The sequence below is a fragment of the Triticum aestivum genome, chromosome 3A (assembly GCF_018294505.1).
Source record: "Triticum aestivum cultivar Chinese Spring chromosome 3A, IWGSC CS RefSeq v2.1, whole genome shotgun sequence".
NCBI lineage: Eukaryota > Viridiplantae > Streptophyta > Magnoliopsida > Poales > Poaceae > Triticum > Triticum aestivum.
The window spans coordinates 719058033-719072176 of record NC_057800.1 but is presented as its reverse complement, the minus strand read 5'-3'; the positions used below and the strand labels follow the sequence as shown (position 1 = coordinate 719072176).

General features: G+C 45.7%; 1 protein-coding gene across 1 annotated transcript; it reads right to left on the bottom strand.

Annotated features, from left to right (window-relative positions):
- Nucleotides 1-276: 276 nt before the first annotated feature.
- LOC123057253 (uncharacterized) lies at nucleotides 277-3233 on the bottom strand. The gene is made up of 5 exons (XM_044480326.1): nucleotides 3147-3233; nucleotides 2680-2922; nucleotides 2450-2577; nucleotides 1315-1419; nucleotides 277-1228 (listed from the first exon to the last, which is right to left on the bottom strand). The coding sequence occupies exons 1-5, from the start codon at nucleotides 3231-3233 to the stop codon at nucleotides 691-693; spliced, it is 1101 nt and encodes a 366-aa protein (XP_044336261.1). The 3' UTR covers nucleotides 277-690.
- Between the last annotated feature and the right edge of the window lie 10911 nt (nucleotides 3234-14144).

Genomic DNA, 14144 nt, shown 5'->3' with positions numbered 1-14144 from the left:
TGGCCGCCATTTGACTTGGAGTAACTCATGACCTTATAAAAATCAAACGTCGCTGTTTATCAATAAAGCTCAGCGAAGTTCTCCACAGAAAAGTTAGTCGGCGAGCTGACTTGCCAGGTTCAGGTACTCCAGATAAACTTGGACAGAAAATATGATGGTACCAAACAACTTGCACCAATGAAAACTATCCAGAGGGAATCACAACCACCACAGGTCTGTAGTTACGAACACAAAAAAAAAAGTGCAAACTAGGCACCGAGCAGTGACAACACCATCTAACTCAGTAAGCAAAGTGTATTCACAGTAAGACTCTGTTCCCCCATTCCATTTTCTTTTTGGGTAGATGGATGTAACAACCTACCAGAATTGCCACATTGCCAGGAAAATTAGCACAGCAAGCAATTTTTGTGCCCCCCTAATACGACACGAGTACATGACCTTTTTGAATTAAACAACTATCAGTGTGGGATAAACCGACCGACCAACCACATCGCTGCATCTGGAGCAGACTGGGTAGCAGCTCCGATGACCGACCTAACGAGTGACTCGAAGCTAAATTACTGTACAACGCGACAAAGTTGCCAGGATACAAGGCCCGGTTTCCTCTTCTTCGCACCGGGAGAATTATTGGAGGGGCTCCCAGGGGCTGCAGCGTTCCCCGCAGCACCGTTATCTACAGAGGCTGATGGATCACTCGATCACAGGAGGACCAACCTCGAGTGACTCTGGAGGACCAACCTCAAGTGATTCCGGTGCTTCAGGTGGCGCTTCGGGAGTTTTCCCGCGGCCCAGCCTCTGCAGGAGCTTGAGGTGCTTCTCTGCAGCCGCCTTGTCAGCAGCCTCTCGCTTCTGAGCCCTTCTTGCCCGCCGTCCTGCGACATCCTTGGACACTGAACCTGATCCTGAACCTGATGCTGATCCCTCTTTCTTCTTGGGAGTCCTGGATGGAACAGCATCAACAACAGGAGGGATCACTACTGGCCTGGCCTCCCTCCTGCCCCCTCTGACGTACCCATTGTCACCCCACCTCCTGTTGCCAATTCGAATGCTCGGTGACCTGCTTATGTATTCCTCATAAAGGTCATCCTCATCGCCATCATCATATTGGTAACTGCGGTAAATGTCTTCTTCCTCCTGAGCCTCCTCGTGAGCCTCTACGACCAGAGGCTTAAACCAAGTGGCTCTCAGAAGAAGACAAACGCTCTCATCGAACATGTAGTCATGAAGGCTGAAGAAAAGAAACAAACATCAAGCCAGAAGTATAAAGGAAATAAATGAGCCCACCACATACTAAAGAAACAATAAAGGGGTTACCAGCCATCAAGAGAGCGGTGCACACTGAGGAACTCAAACGGGTGCTTGCATTGCGGGCATACTGGTGTCTGCTTGTAGGATGCCCACCTCAGAATGCAAGTGACGCTGCATGCACATAACGGAAAAATAAGTGAGCATCGTTCACAAACAAAACAATTATCATAAAAGAGCAAAATTTAGTTGTGAAATATGTATCAACATCAATGTCTATTGCCAAAAAAAAGTGATTTACTAACTAATGAAATTCCCACATAAAGTGCTTAGCAAATAACAATAACATAAGTGGTTCTTCAGGTCAATGTCGATGCATACATATAGAATCTCCGTATCTCACAAGAGAATCATTTTAGCATACAAGTATCAGATAAATCCTCGACCCCATCAGGGATGTTGACAACTAAACAACTCTTGAATATGGAACGTGGTTGGTTGGAAGGAAATAGACAGCCAACTGCACATGCAAACCAAGATAAGGAACATATTATACTCCATCACCAATTACCAGAAGAATACACATTAGAACCGGTTCATCACTGATCACAACCATAAATAGTGTCAACAACCCTGGAATACGAAACATGGTTATCGGAAGACAAATAAGGAGCTGCCCATGGAAACCAAGATGGGTAACGTGCTAGAATTCACCCGCAAAAAAAAGTGTACACATGCTAGAATCCATATGGAAACCAAGATGGGTAACATGCTAGAATCCATATGGAAACCAAGATGGGTAACATGCTAGAATCCATACCAAGCACCCAAAGCTTACAAATTAGGCTCAGTTCATAAATAATGAGAAGACCTTTAATAGGGTGGGTGGGCTGGCAATGCTAAATACAGCTACTAGCAGCAAAAATAAAATAGCACTCTCCCCAAATTTTAGCGGATAAGGGCAAAAGTGTACTGGAGTGCATAAATTAGTGCTTGTAATTCACGGGCATGGCATCGGTTCATACAGCTAAGTACGAATCTAATGGGGAATATTCGATCGAAATTAGCAATCTCTATCATCAGACAGCTACATCGAGAAAATCATCTACGAGAAAGAGGCAGGGCACGTACCACATGAATCGATTATCAAGTGTGAAATCAGGGGCGGGGAAGGGGGTCGGGGGGAGAGAGAGAGGGGTCGAACCAGTAGGCGTGGTCGCAGCCCTTGACGAGCGCCGTCTCCTGGAGCGGGATCCTGTCGAGGCAGATCGCGCACACCCCGCAGCCCCCCGCCGCCCGGTCGCCGCCGACCCCGCCGCCCACGGCCGCCGCCTGGCACGAACAAACAAGCCAAACCAAACCAGATCAGATCGCCGAACACCCACCGACGGAGGAGCAGATTCGATCCGGGAGACCTAGCGAGCGGGCACCCACCTTGTCGTTGAGGGAGATTGGGGCCGGGAGGGGTGCGGCGGAGGAACCGGCGGCGGCCATGTCGGTCGGCGGTCGGGGACCCGGCGAGGTAGGGTTCCTTTCCCCTGTGTGGATGGTTTGATTTGGTTTGGTGGGGTGGGGAGGGGAAAGGGGGGCCGTCACGAGGACGCGGGGTGGGGGGAGAATAGATGCCCTCCGTTTATTCGCTCGGCATGACAGCTGCTTGGGCGCCACGCTTGCTGGCTTCCGCGGTGGTCAATGAACGCGCGGACGGGAGCGAATGGGCGGAGCCCATGAGACCGGGCTGAGAAGAGGTGGCCATGTGTCGTTGGGCTGACAAGAGCTGGCCATGCAAGGGTTCTCGTTCCGCCACGCAGACGAGCAAGTCCCGCTTGTGTTCTTCCAGGGCTCTAGGCCTACACGAGTTTCGGCCCGGCACGCTTTCTTCTTCGCATGCCATGACGTACGTGCCGGCACCGTATTGCGCTCACGTATTGCGTATTTTGGTTGTACCTGATGTCAGCTTTGAGATCCAGAAGGAAGCCGAGCTTCATGGCCGTTTCTCCCCTCGTGCTAGAGCCTGTTTGCCGATGTCAATCTATGAGGGACTGGACATTGATGTAGTTGTGATAGTGGTGCTACAGATCATGCGTGAGCTGCAGGAGCTGTGTGGGGCCTCGTTCGGCCTTTATTCGTCGAACAACTGAAGACGCCAGCTAGCCTACCTCTCGCTGTCATGGTGCGCGGAGTTCTAGATGTTGATGTCCTTCCCTCGTCTGCAATCATCAAGCAGGTGATACCTGCGAGTAGCATGACTATTGAGCCAAGTATGGTTGCACCTACTCCAAATCGAGATCCTCTCTTTGCGAAAGAATTTCGTGACTTGCTCGCTAGTGTGAAGGTTGCTAGATCTGATTTGAGCAGGTCCACTGACGAAGACATGTGAGTGCCAGCCAGGGCCCTGGCCCCCCTAACATTGCTGATTCAAGCCTAATATGAATAGTAATAGTGATAAATTCCGTTAAAATGGTGTTTTTTATGGATTGGCCCTCCCCAACAAAGTTTATCAATACCCGACCCTCCTCGTAATTTTTCTGGCTTCTCACTGGGCAGGTCAATTGCTTGCCTCCTGGCAGGGACACCAATAAAAGGCAAACAAAAGAAGGTGGGTAAAGGCAAGAGTACCGACATAGGCAAGGCGTTTCTTGCTGCTTGATGGATGATCTTCAGTCTCTTGGCCCGTCCTTTTGAATTGGGTTGTCATTGTGGGTTGGTATGTGTCTCTTCTGTCGAGGTGTTCTTGTTGGGGTTCACATGGCGTAGCAGTAACGTCGAGGTTTGTGAATGTTGTGTCATCAGAGAGTTTGTAGAGGTCGTCTGTGCGGGTGTGGTTTTCTTGTCAAGTGAGTAGTTAGTCTGTGCTTCGTTTGTATTTGTTTTCGCCTGATTTTCCGTTAATTAATTGGGAAATTCTCTTCTTCTTAATTAATCAATGAGGCAAAACTTTTGCCTCCGTTTTAAATAATAAATCTGGCCCCACCGCGGATGCGTCCGTAAATAGTGGTCGGTCATCTTTTAAATTTTCATGTTCATAGCGACGTCCCTACTTTTTCCCCATACATCTGGTCACATGCATATTATCGATGAAGATGAAATTAGAGAAAGAAAAGAAAGAATAAATAAAGAGAAAAGGTGGTCCATATTCGGAAATCCAACTCGGTGCCCAGGCTCATTTGTTCCCGGTTAAAAAAAATCAAAACAAATAGTAGAAAAATTCAAAAAATCCAATTTTTTGTGTGGTAGATAATTTGATGCGTGAGATCCGCTTCAAATTTTAACTCATTTGGACACCTGAGCAGCTCTCCGCAAAAAAGACCAAGAAATACCTTGGAAAATACACTAGTAGAAAAAGGGTCTAATGTGAAGCGCATTAGTCCCGATTTGTAACTGAACCGGCACTAATGTTACCATTAGTACCGGTTCCAACGGCTAGGCGGGCGGCGCTCATTAATACCGGTTCGTTGTGAACCTTTAGTGTCGGTTCATGCCACGAACCGATAGTAAAGAGGTGATGACATGCTATTGTTAGGCTGGGGCCCCATCAGTACCTTTAGTACCGGTTCATGCCACAAACCGGTACTGGAGTTTTTAGTTGATTCTTTTTGCAGCGGTTTTTTAGTCCCTTTTGCTTGTCCCACCTCGCCAAGCGAGAGGGACTCACATCGGTTTATAAGCCCTTAGTGCAGAGACGAGGAACGATGATAAAGAAGAGGCGCAGTGCTCACCTGCACGTTGCTTAACTTCAGGCCTTGAGGAAATTGTGTAGACTGCACGGAGCTATGTGTCCATTTTCAAGGCCTGAAGCTAAGCAACGTGCAGGTGAACATTGCGGCTCTCCTTCATACCCCCACTAGTGCATGTGTCACTCTTTTTTTCTGCTCCATCTCACCTACACTGGCCTATAATTTTGTGCATTCATTATGCATCATTCAAAACCACGTCATCAACTTTCAACCCTTTCTGCCTTTATTTACTATTTTTCATGCATTTAATGATTTGTTTTGAGCTAAATGACCTTGAAATTAAAAAGCACTACAAATGAACTCTGAAAAAGTTGAAACTTGGCATGGTATCATCATTTACCCCACATAGCATGTGCTAAAAAGTTGAGAGTGTTACGGCAAAAACTGGATGCACTTCGTGTACAAAATTGGACAATCTTCCTCGAAGTATCAAGGTTTCAGACGAAAACTCATCTGTTATAAAGGCATTTTATTTTTTAAACTTATTACAACTCCAGACTTTTTTGCGTTCATTATGCATCATTCAAAGCCACGTCATCAACTTTCAACCCTTTCTGCCTTAATTTGCTATTTTTCATGCATTTAATGATTTGTTTTGAGCTAAATGACCTTAAAATTAAAACGCACTACAAATGAACTCTGAAAAGGTTGAAACTTGACATGATATCATCATTTCACCCACATAGCATGTGCAAAAAAGTAGAGAGGGTTATGGCAAAAACTGGATGCACTTCGTGTACAAACTGAACAATCTTTTTCGAAATATCAGGGTTTCGGACAAAAACTCATTTATTACAAAGGCATTCCATTTTTTTAAACTTATTACAACTTCAGACTTTTTGTGAGTTCATTATGCACCATTTGACATGGACCTGTTTGGAGTTTATCATGATTGGTAAGTATGCAAGCCTTAATTTTTTTATGGAATTACGCATAACATCAGTGCCTTGCTTGCTCACGTGCACTCTTTTCCATTGGTGATTATGGACTACTAGGGGTAATTTCGCAACGCTCCTGTCCAACTAGGGGTTTGCTATCTTCTAAATTACATAATTGTTCAAAATAATATTCAATGTCTATCTTACTGTCTTGTGGTGATATTGCAAAAAGCTAGAAAAAATCAAATTTATAGGCTGTTCATCCACCTTTCCAAGCTATTTACATATGTGTTAGCAAATTCGCATATGATGCTAGGAAATTGCTTGGGTTTGCTGCCTGCTCAAAGCATTTGTGCAAATGTTTTCTTACTCTTGAGTTCATTTGAGAATTGAGATTGATGCATGCCTTTCAGCTGTAAACATGACCATATTTATATGTGATTTTGTTTTGATGAAAATAGCATGTCAGCTTGATGTTGCCTGGTCAATAGGACAAATTCGTTGTCAAATTGTGTCATTAGTTATCTTCAGGCTAGGGCCTAATTTTGATTGGCTCGGGTTTAAAGTTGAATATTGGGCTTTCGTAAGTCTGGATGGGCAGATTTATCTTATCTCCAGTGCACATTACCAAGAAGAGGACCAGGGAGCCGCGGGGATATGGCGACCCAAGTTGCCTGTGGGTGTGTGCAATATGTCGGATGGAGAACGTACCTGCATGTGTGTGTGAAGGGTACTTGAGCCCGAAGCATGTAATATTTTTCTCTTCCGTTGTAACGCACGGGCATGATTACTAATATATACATATGATCGGTTCTATGAGAAATTTTATTTATATATATGCATAACATGTACAATATGTAGTATCGAAAAATACCAGCAAATAAAAAAAATAAATAGAAAACACAAAAAAAAAAACCTAAACCTTTTAGTACCGGTTGATGTTACCAACCGATACTAAGGGTCTCCCCGCCCCCGGTGCTGGCTCGTGCCATGTGATGGCCCTTTAGTGGCAGTTCATGCTGAACCGGTACTAAGGGGGAGGGGGGGACCTTTAGTCCCCATCCTTTTGTGCCGGCTACAGAACCGGCACTAAAGAGCCTTACAAACCGGTGCTATAGCCCGGTTCTCACTACTAGAAAAAGGGCTATAGATGGTATTGACACTAATGGCGCATCAGACAAGTGGTGCGCCATTAGTATATACTAATGGCGCACCACCTTCTGATGCGCCATTAGTGTTGAAACTACTAATGGCGCACCTGGCCCACGGTGCGCCATTAGTACCAATTTTTTTTTTGAACTAGTGCGCCTGTCCAAACATACTACTGTGGCGGAGTGCGCCATTAGTATGTTTTTTTTTTGCAAAACTACTAATGACGCACCGTGGCGGAGTGCGCCATTAGTAACCGTGGCGGAGTGCGCCCCTACTTCCACGCGATCCCCTCTCTCTCCCTCGCCCTCGCCCGCGATCCCCTTCCCCGATCTCCTCTCCCGACGCCACCGTCGCCCCGCCCCGACACCACCGTCGCCCCGCCGCCCTCGACGCCACCGTCGCCCCGCCGCCCCAGCGTCGCCCCGACACCACCGTCGCCCCGCCGCCCTCGATAGCCAGTTTGTTCCCGTGTGTCGCTCTTGTGCTCTCGCACACACAAGCCCGCAAGGTCGTCCCCAGTTTCTCTCCCCGGTCGCCGTCGCGCCTCTCCTCCCTGTCTACGCTGGGCTAACAGCTCCCCTGCCCTGCCCTGTCCTCCTCCCTCCACAGGTCGCCAGCCACCTCAAATTTCCCCCCTTGGGCCGGTTCTCCTCCACACGCCCGTAGCGGCGTAGCCTCGATGGTGGTCGGTGACTGGAGTAGTGGCGGGACAGGCGGCGATGTCCAGTGTCGTGAAGGGAGGCGTTTGCCTCCAGCAGCTCCGCCCCTATCCTCCTATACAGCCCTACCGCCACGGATTCAAAATGGATTCGCCACTTCCACCACAGATCTGGCTTGTGGTTGACTGCACCGACCGTCGCCGCCTTCGTTTCTAGCTGCCGGAGGTAACCTAACTGGCTAACTCCTCTCTATGAGGTTTCATTCGTTCTTGGCTAATCTTTCTTCCATGTTCATGTTAGAGATGGAAACTTTTTTTGTGTTCTGCTCATGGATTTTTATTCCACATGTCACTACCAAATCAGGTCATCAAAGGATGATTCGATAGCAATACCATGAAATTCTAAAGAAAGATACCGATTTCAGATATCTGTAGCACTCTGCAGATCTTACGCCAACAGTCTGCAACGTTGTAGTTCAATCACCAGGATAAGGCTTTGTTGATTGTGATTGTTGGGAATTAAGGGAGAGCTCATAATAGAATCCTTGTTAATGCTTTGCACACTAAGGGTGTGATTTGTTGGGTGTATGGGCTTGGGCTGTCAAGCTAAGTTACTGCATAATCTTTTGTTTTTGTCACACTGACATCACCTGGGGCCCATCTGTTCACGCTAAGTTTCCCATGCTACAGAGGTGGAAGAACTAATTTACCGAAAAATGTACTCTGCCAACAAACTAGCTAGTACAGACTAGTAGTCTAATTTGCGGGAGTAATTATTATCGCCTCACTAGAGTTTGTACCACCTAATTTTTGATTGATTAGAACAATTATGGAGATAATTTCTTTGCTTTGGATTTTGATTTGTGCATGTTTCTCGGCAACATCGCACAAGGCATAATAATTTCTAGAGGTGATCTGAAATCTGAATATTAGTCGTATTATTACGTAATGCAGACTATTGGGATTATATTGCTTTGCTAACATCTGTTAGCCATGCTTCCCTAAGATTTATGGCGTGGGACACTTGTGTGAAGTTATATGAAGGTTTTTGATTTCGTGATGGCCACCCCTGTTTTGATGCCGGGGTTTCGTGGCCGGTCTGATGCTTATGTGCCCCACTACCGCTCATCACCTGGGCCCGATCTGGTCATGTGCTAGGTTAGTTGAATGTTAGATTCAGAGACCCGTTTGCATGTGTTAGTGCTATAATTGCAATGGTTCAGAATTAAGTTTGTTTTAGTGCTATAATTGCAATGGTTCTTGAATGTTAGATTCAGAGACCCGTTTGCATGTGTGGAAAGATAAACACCAATCATATCTCCAGTCATGCCTCTAGACTAGTTCACGTAGAGTTTTATGGTTTTGTTTTTCTAACCATGGACATTGTTATTGTTAAGAAGGATGCCAAAAAGATGAGAAAATATTGTTAGGATATAAATGGTATTGGTATACTATGTGATCATGTCATCAGTATGTTATTGGTATACTTGTCTTCTCATGGACAACCTCCATTGATGCAAAAAATGTTGCATCCTTCTCTTCATCTCTTGAATAATGACCGCTGAAGTTCCAAATATTCTTCCTTGAGCAAAACGAGCGCTCGGATGGTTAGCTTACTTGTGGTGAAATTAGCTCATCCGGGTTTAAGTGGATAGTGGCCATGCGGTCCTAGTTTATTTTAGGGGTATGCAGTCCTAGCTTTTTTTCCCACAATCTTATGCTAGTTGTTTTCTCAGAAGAGAAATCTTATGCTAGCTTCTTTTTTTTTGAGAAGATTTTTTTTGAGAAGAAATCTTATGCTAGCTTTTTTCTTAGAAGACAAATCTTATGTTAGCTTCCTGTTTCTGCACACAGTGCACTCAGTTATGAACTATATGTATGCTGCACTTTCTTCGTCCGAGTGCATCGATGTAGACGTTTTCCTGCTTGTTGTTGGGAGTGAAAATAAGAACCTCTTCTCCCTGGTTAGCAGTAAATACTGCATGGGCAATGCCTGCTGTTTTCTCTTTTGAAATTTATGAATGCCAGTGGATCAACATCTATGTGCCATAAATTGCATTTTCCCTTTTTGCTTGTTGAGGAAACATGTTTTCCATTTACTTGTTTGGCTCATGTTGTTCTTGCTAGGATAACAAAATGGTACCATGTAGGCTCCTGATTGCTGGTATCTGAAAACTGAATTTGTAGCAGTCAGAACTCAGTTTCCAATGTGTTGAAGCAGGGTACACCACTAGGGCCAAGGCCGAATCTAGATACGCCCGCTATCTAGCGGGAGAGGGGAGGGAGCGTTGGAGGAACCGGATGAAGACGAGTTTCATAGTGATGATGCTCATCGTGATGACCGCATCTCTCTTTTATGTGATGGTAGTTTAGATGATCGATATTGACTTGTAATGTGAAGACAAACTCGCTACTCGCGGTCTCGAGACTTGTAATATAATGTTCTATCTTTGTTCGGTCTTTTCAATTCGGAGACTAATATGATGAATTGTATTCGTAGACTAATATGATGAATTGTATTCAAAGACTAATCTTCTATTGTATTCGATGAATCTGTTGTTGATGTGTGGTGTCTATATTTTGTCAAATTATACATTTTATAACCTGTGCAAAAAACAGAAAATAAAAAATAAAAAAACCTAATATTCATACTAATGGCGCATCACATGACAGTGCGCCATTAGTATGACAAAGCATACTAATGGCGCATCACAGGACAGTGCGCCATCAGTATGCCGCGGTTACTAATGGCGCATCCCGTTGTAATGCGCCATTAGTATGCCAAAGCACCTGGGTATACATGGCCCCTGGGAGGCATACTAATGGCGCATCCTGGCCTATACTAATGGCGCACCAGTGGTGCGCCATTAGTATACCAGATACTAGTGGTGCGCCATTAGTAAAAATTACTAATGGCGTGCTAGTAATGGCGCACCACTGATGCGCCATTAATGGCCATATTAGGTGCGCCATTAGTAGGGTTTTTCTAGTAGTGTCTGCACTAGTGATAGGTTGTAGTACATCGGTACAATCTGATGGTGCGAGAAGTTTCCAATCTCGCTCGGGGTCCAGGGTGGAAACCTTGTTGCCGCCGAGGTCCGATGTCTTGAGTTGTGTTAGCTTCGTGAAGGATGGTGGTAGCTTGCCATCGAGTTTGTTTGATCAGCGAGCTATTACACATTCTTTGAAGGGTGGTTTCTTCCGGGCAAACCTCCTGCCCCTCTTTACACCCCCCGCCCCCCGCGCCACCTCCTTTATCATCGAGCGGTCATTACCTTAGCTGGTGATCCAGACTATTTCTCACTCGACGATGGTTTATTGATACAAATTGATCGTTTATTCCCATATGCTTTTTCACCCCTTTCTTAAATTATAGTTATTGCTATGTGAGGGGTAGATTTCTTCATGATATGACAAAAATTTATCTTTTTTAATATTTGTTTAAGTATCAGAAAAAAAAGATTGGGTTGAACCTCAGAGTCATAAAGAATTTGGTAAACCCCATTTTGGAAAATATAAATTCAACTAGAGAATATTTCTAAGTCCCAGTAGACCCAATGCTAGATCGCCAAGAAACACAAGCCAAAAAACACAATATGCGTTCATGCCACACCTTCGTAACTCCAAATGCCCGGATTTGTTATAGTTCCTTCTGAAATAATCCAACCACCCCACAAATCTGTTATTCCTAAACGAGTCATGAAGAAAATTATGAACATACTTTGTCTCCACATTGAATCCAAAACAGGATCAAAGAGATCAAAAGCTGCTAATTCTTAAAAAGCCATTGAGCCAGCCTAACAAGAAACTAGAAATTTGTGCATTATATGCAGCGCAAGCAATCGACTCATGTGGCTGAAGCTGAGGCATCTACTGTCGAAGTAACAGAAAGTCAAGCAACGACTGGAGTGGGAGAGTCGAAAAGAGGATCCCCCGCGTATTTCTCTCATGCAAAACCGTGAATGCAACGTTGAACTCGCACGACTCTAAGGGGTTGTTTGGGTAGATAGAATATATAGAATGCAATCTCTACAAACTAGGAAAACCGTCCAACAGAAAAAAAAAATCTTGTTTGGGTACTCTAACTAATCCGTGGATATAAAGAACGTGTTTCTAGGAAACCCAGAATTTCATGGTTATGAAAAAACGACTACTAGTGGTTTTTCCAAAAACACGTTTCACATATATTGGATCGTAACTGAACTTCTCATGATGCGCTCGTTTCTCACGGCCCGCTCCTACCTATACTCACGGGAGCGATGGTTATCCAAACAAGAAATTAGATAGGCTAGCTTTTAGCCTTTTTGACACCAAACATGATTCTACATAAACTGATTATTCATAGAAAAACTAGCAAAACCGATTTTACTAAAAACTGCTATAAACAAGTTTTTGATAAACGCATGGCTAAGTATCACTATCCAAACAAGCACTAAGTGATAAAAAAAAAGAACTCGGTAGGCCAGGAATATCAGGAGTATGTCAAGATAGTTGATGCAAGAGGGAATTTAGTCTGTGAGGTTGTTGGTGTCGAGGCCAAGCGCCCACATCGCCGAGCAGTTGACGGGGCGGTTTGGGATGCCTTCATTGAGCGTGTTGTTGGAGTGGCCGAGGAGTTGTGGGATCCCGAGGTCGTCAAACTCCGAGAGTCCGAGGGAACACCGCTTGTGAAGTCGTTCTCGCAAAGGATGAGCTACTACTAGAGCTCGCCGAGGCAGCCGAGCTGCGGTGGGGTGACAGTTGCGGTATTTGCCTTCTTTGAGCAGTGAAGTGTGATGAGTGCTTCTACAAGTCACCATTTCACGTGCAATTTTACTCCTTTTGGTCACATGTGTATATGTGATAGAATCGAATTCGCGGGTTCTTTAAGCAGCCTCGGGCCATCCCGTTGACGTCCGGTCAACTCCGCCGGAGCAGTGCTTCAACCACGGTGACAGATACCAGCTTGACCCCAAATCGCAAGCACGACACGGGAAAAAACAGAGGAGAAGTTCAAGGAGGAGCACATCGTCCACGACCACAACATGATTGAGGGCTAGATCTCGTAGGAAAGAAACACAGAGGAAAAAAGGAAGAAGAATATGACATATGGGCCCATGTAGTCAGTGAGAGTAATGTGGGATCCTGCTCGAGATCATCTTTTTTCCAGTGTGCCAAAAAAGAATTTAACAAAAATCAATTAGTATAGATCTGTTGGAAATATCAGCACCTTTTCGATTAGACTAATCCATGAGTAAATAGTAAGCATGGCAAATACGGTATGCAACTCATCCCGATATCTAAGCATGTGAGCACGTACAGTACATAGAAACAAAGCATCTATGGACGCAACGCATACGGCTAGCAGATGAACAAGTAAACGAGGGATGAACAGATCATACCCTTCAGTTGGGCGGACCAATGCTGCTACGGCGGCAGCAACCTCGGCGTCGTCCAGGGCCTTCTTCTTGGCGGCGGTGTCGTCGACCATGATGTCAATGCAGAGGAAGTGGTGAAAGCGGAGGAGGACGAAGAGGGACAGATCGGAAGCAGTCGTGTGACGCTCCCCGAAAACCTTATTGCCGTTCTCCCAAGCTGGATCTTGAACGACAGGGTTCCGAAGGCACCTGCTCTCCTGACGAACCGTGCGCGCGGTCGTGGGGATGGGATCATCGGAAGCAACACCGAGAGAGGAACAGTAGATGTCGGCTAGGGTTGTGCAAGAGGGAGTGAGTGAGTTAGGGTTCACTCCACTGGCCCACGCCTCCTTATATGGGCCGTCAGGTAGATGGACCTGGGCTCAGGCCCGTGACGGAGTACGCGAGCAACCCACGGTCCAACGTCTTGGACAGTGGCACTACTGTAGCAACTCGTTAATTAATCCGAGATTAATTAAACAATCCTCGGCCCGGCTCATTCCCACAATCCGCGGCGCGCGCGAGTCGTTACGAGGTGCGGCGGGCGGCGGAGGAGGAGGAGCGCGTGTGTGCAACTCATCTTCCCAATCTTCAAATGACATGTGATAGAGGAGCCCTTATAAGAAGGTCTCACTCTCACTCCACTAGCAATATGGTACTAAACTTTCCACTACTTGCCATGCACCTAAATAGACCTTAAAGATTAACCAGGAATTATTGTCTATATGGGTCTAAGCCCAATTATGATCCAACAAGATCAAGATTAGAGAGTATGTGGTGCCAGTTTCATGGATAGGGCAAAACTCTACGGTGGATTCATCTGCCCATTGCCCGCCGCTCCGGCGGTCGGTGCATGGGAGGGGAATCCCTTTGCTCCGACTAGTAGTTTAGGTCGGAGTCTTTAGTACTCGTAGGCGTGACACTCGTATGACGACGCTTCTTCTTCGAGTTTGGCTTCCGAGCTTCGATTGTCCTCGAATTCATCGATTTGGACGGAATTCCGACGTCTATTCTTGTCATCTATTTGGGGCAGTAGGGTGAGGGTTTATCGTCGTGCGAGCACGACGATGAGATTTTT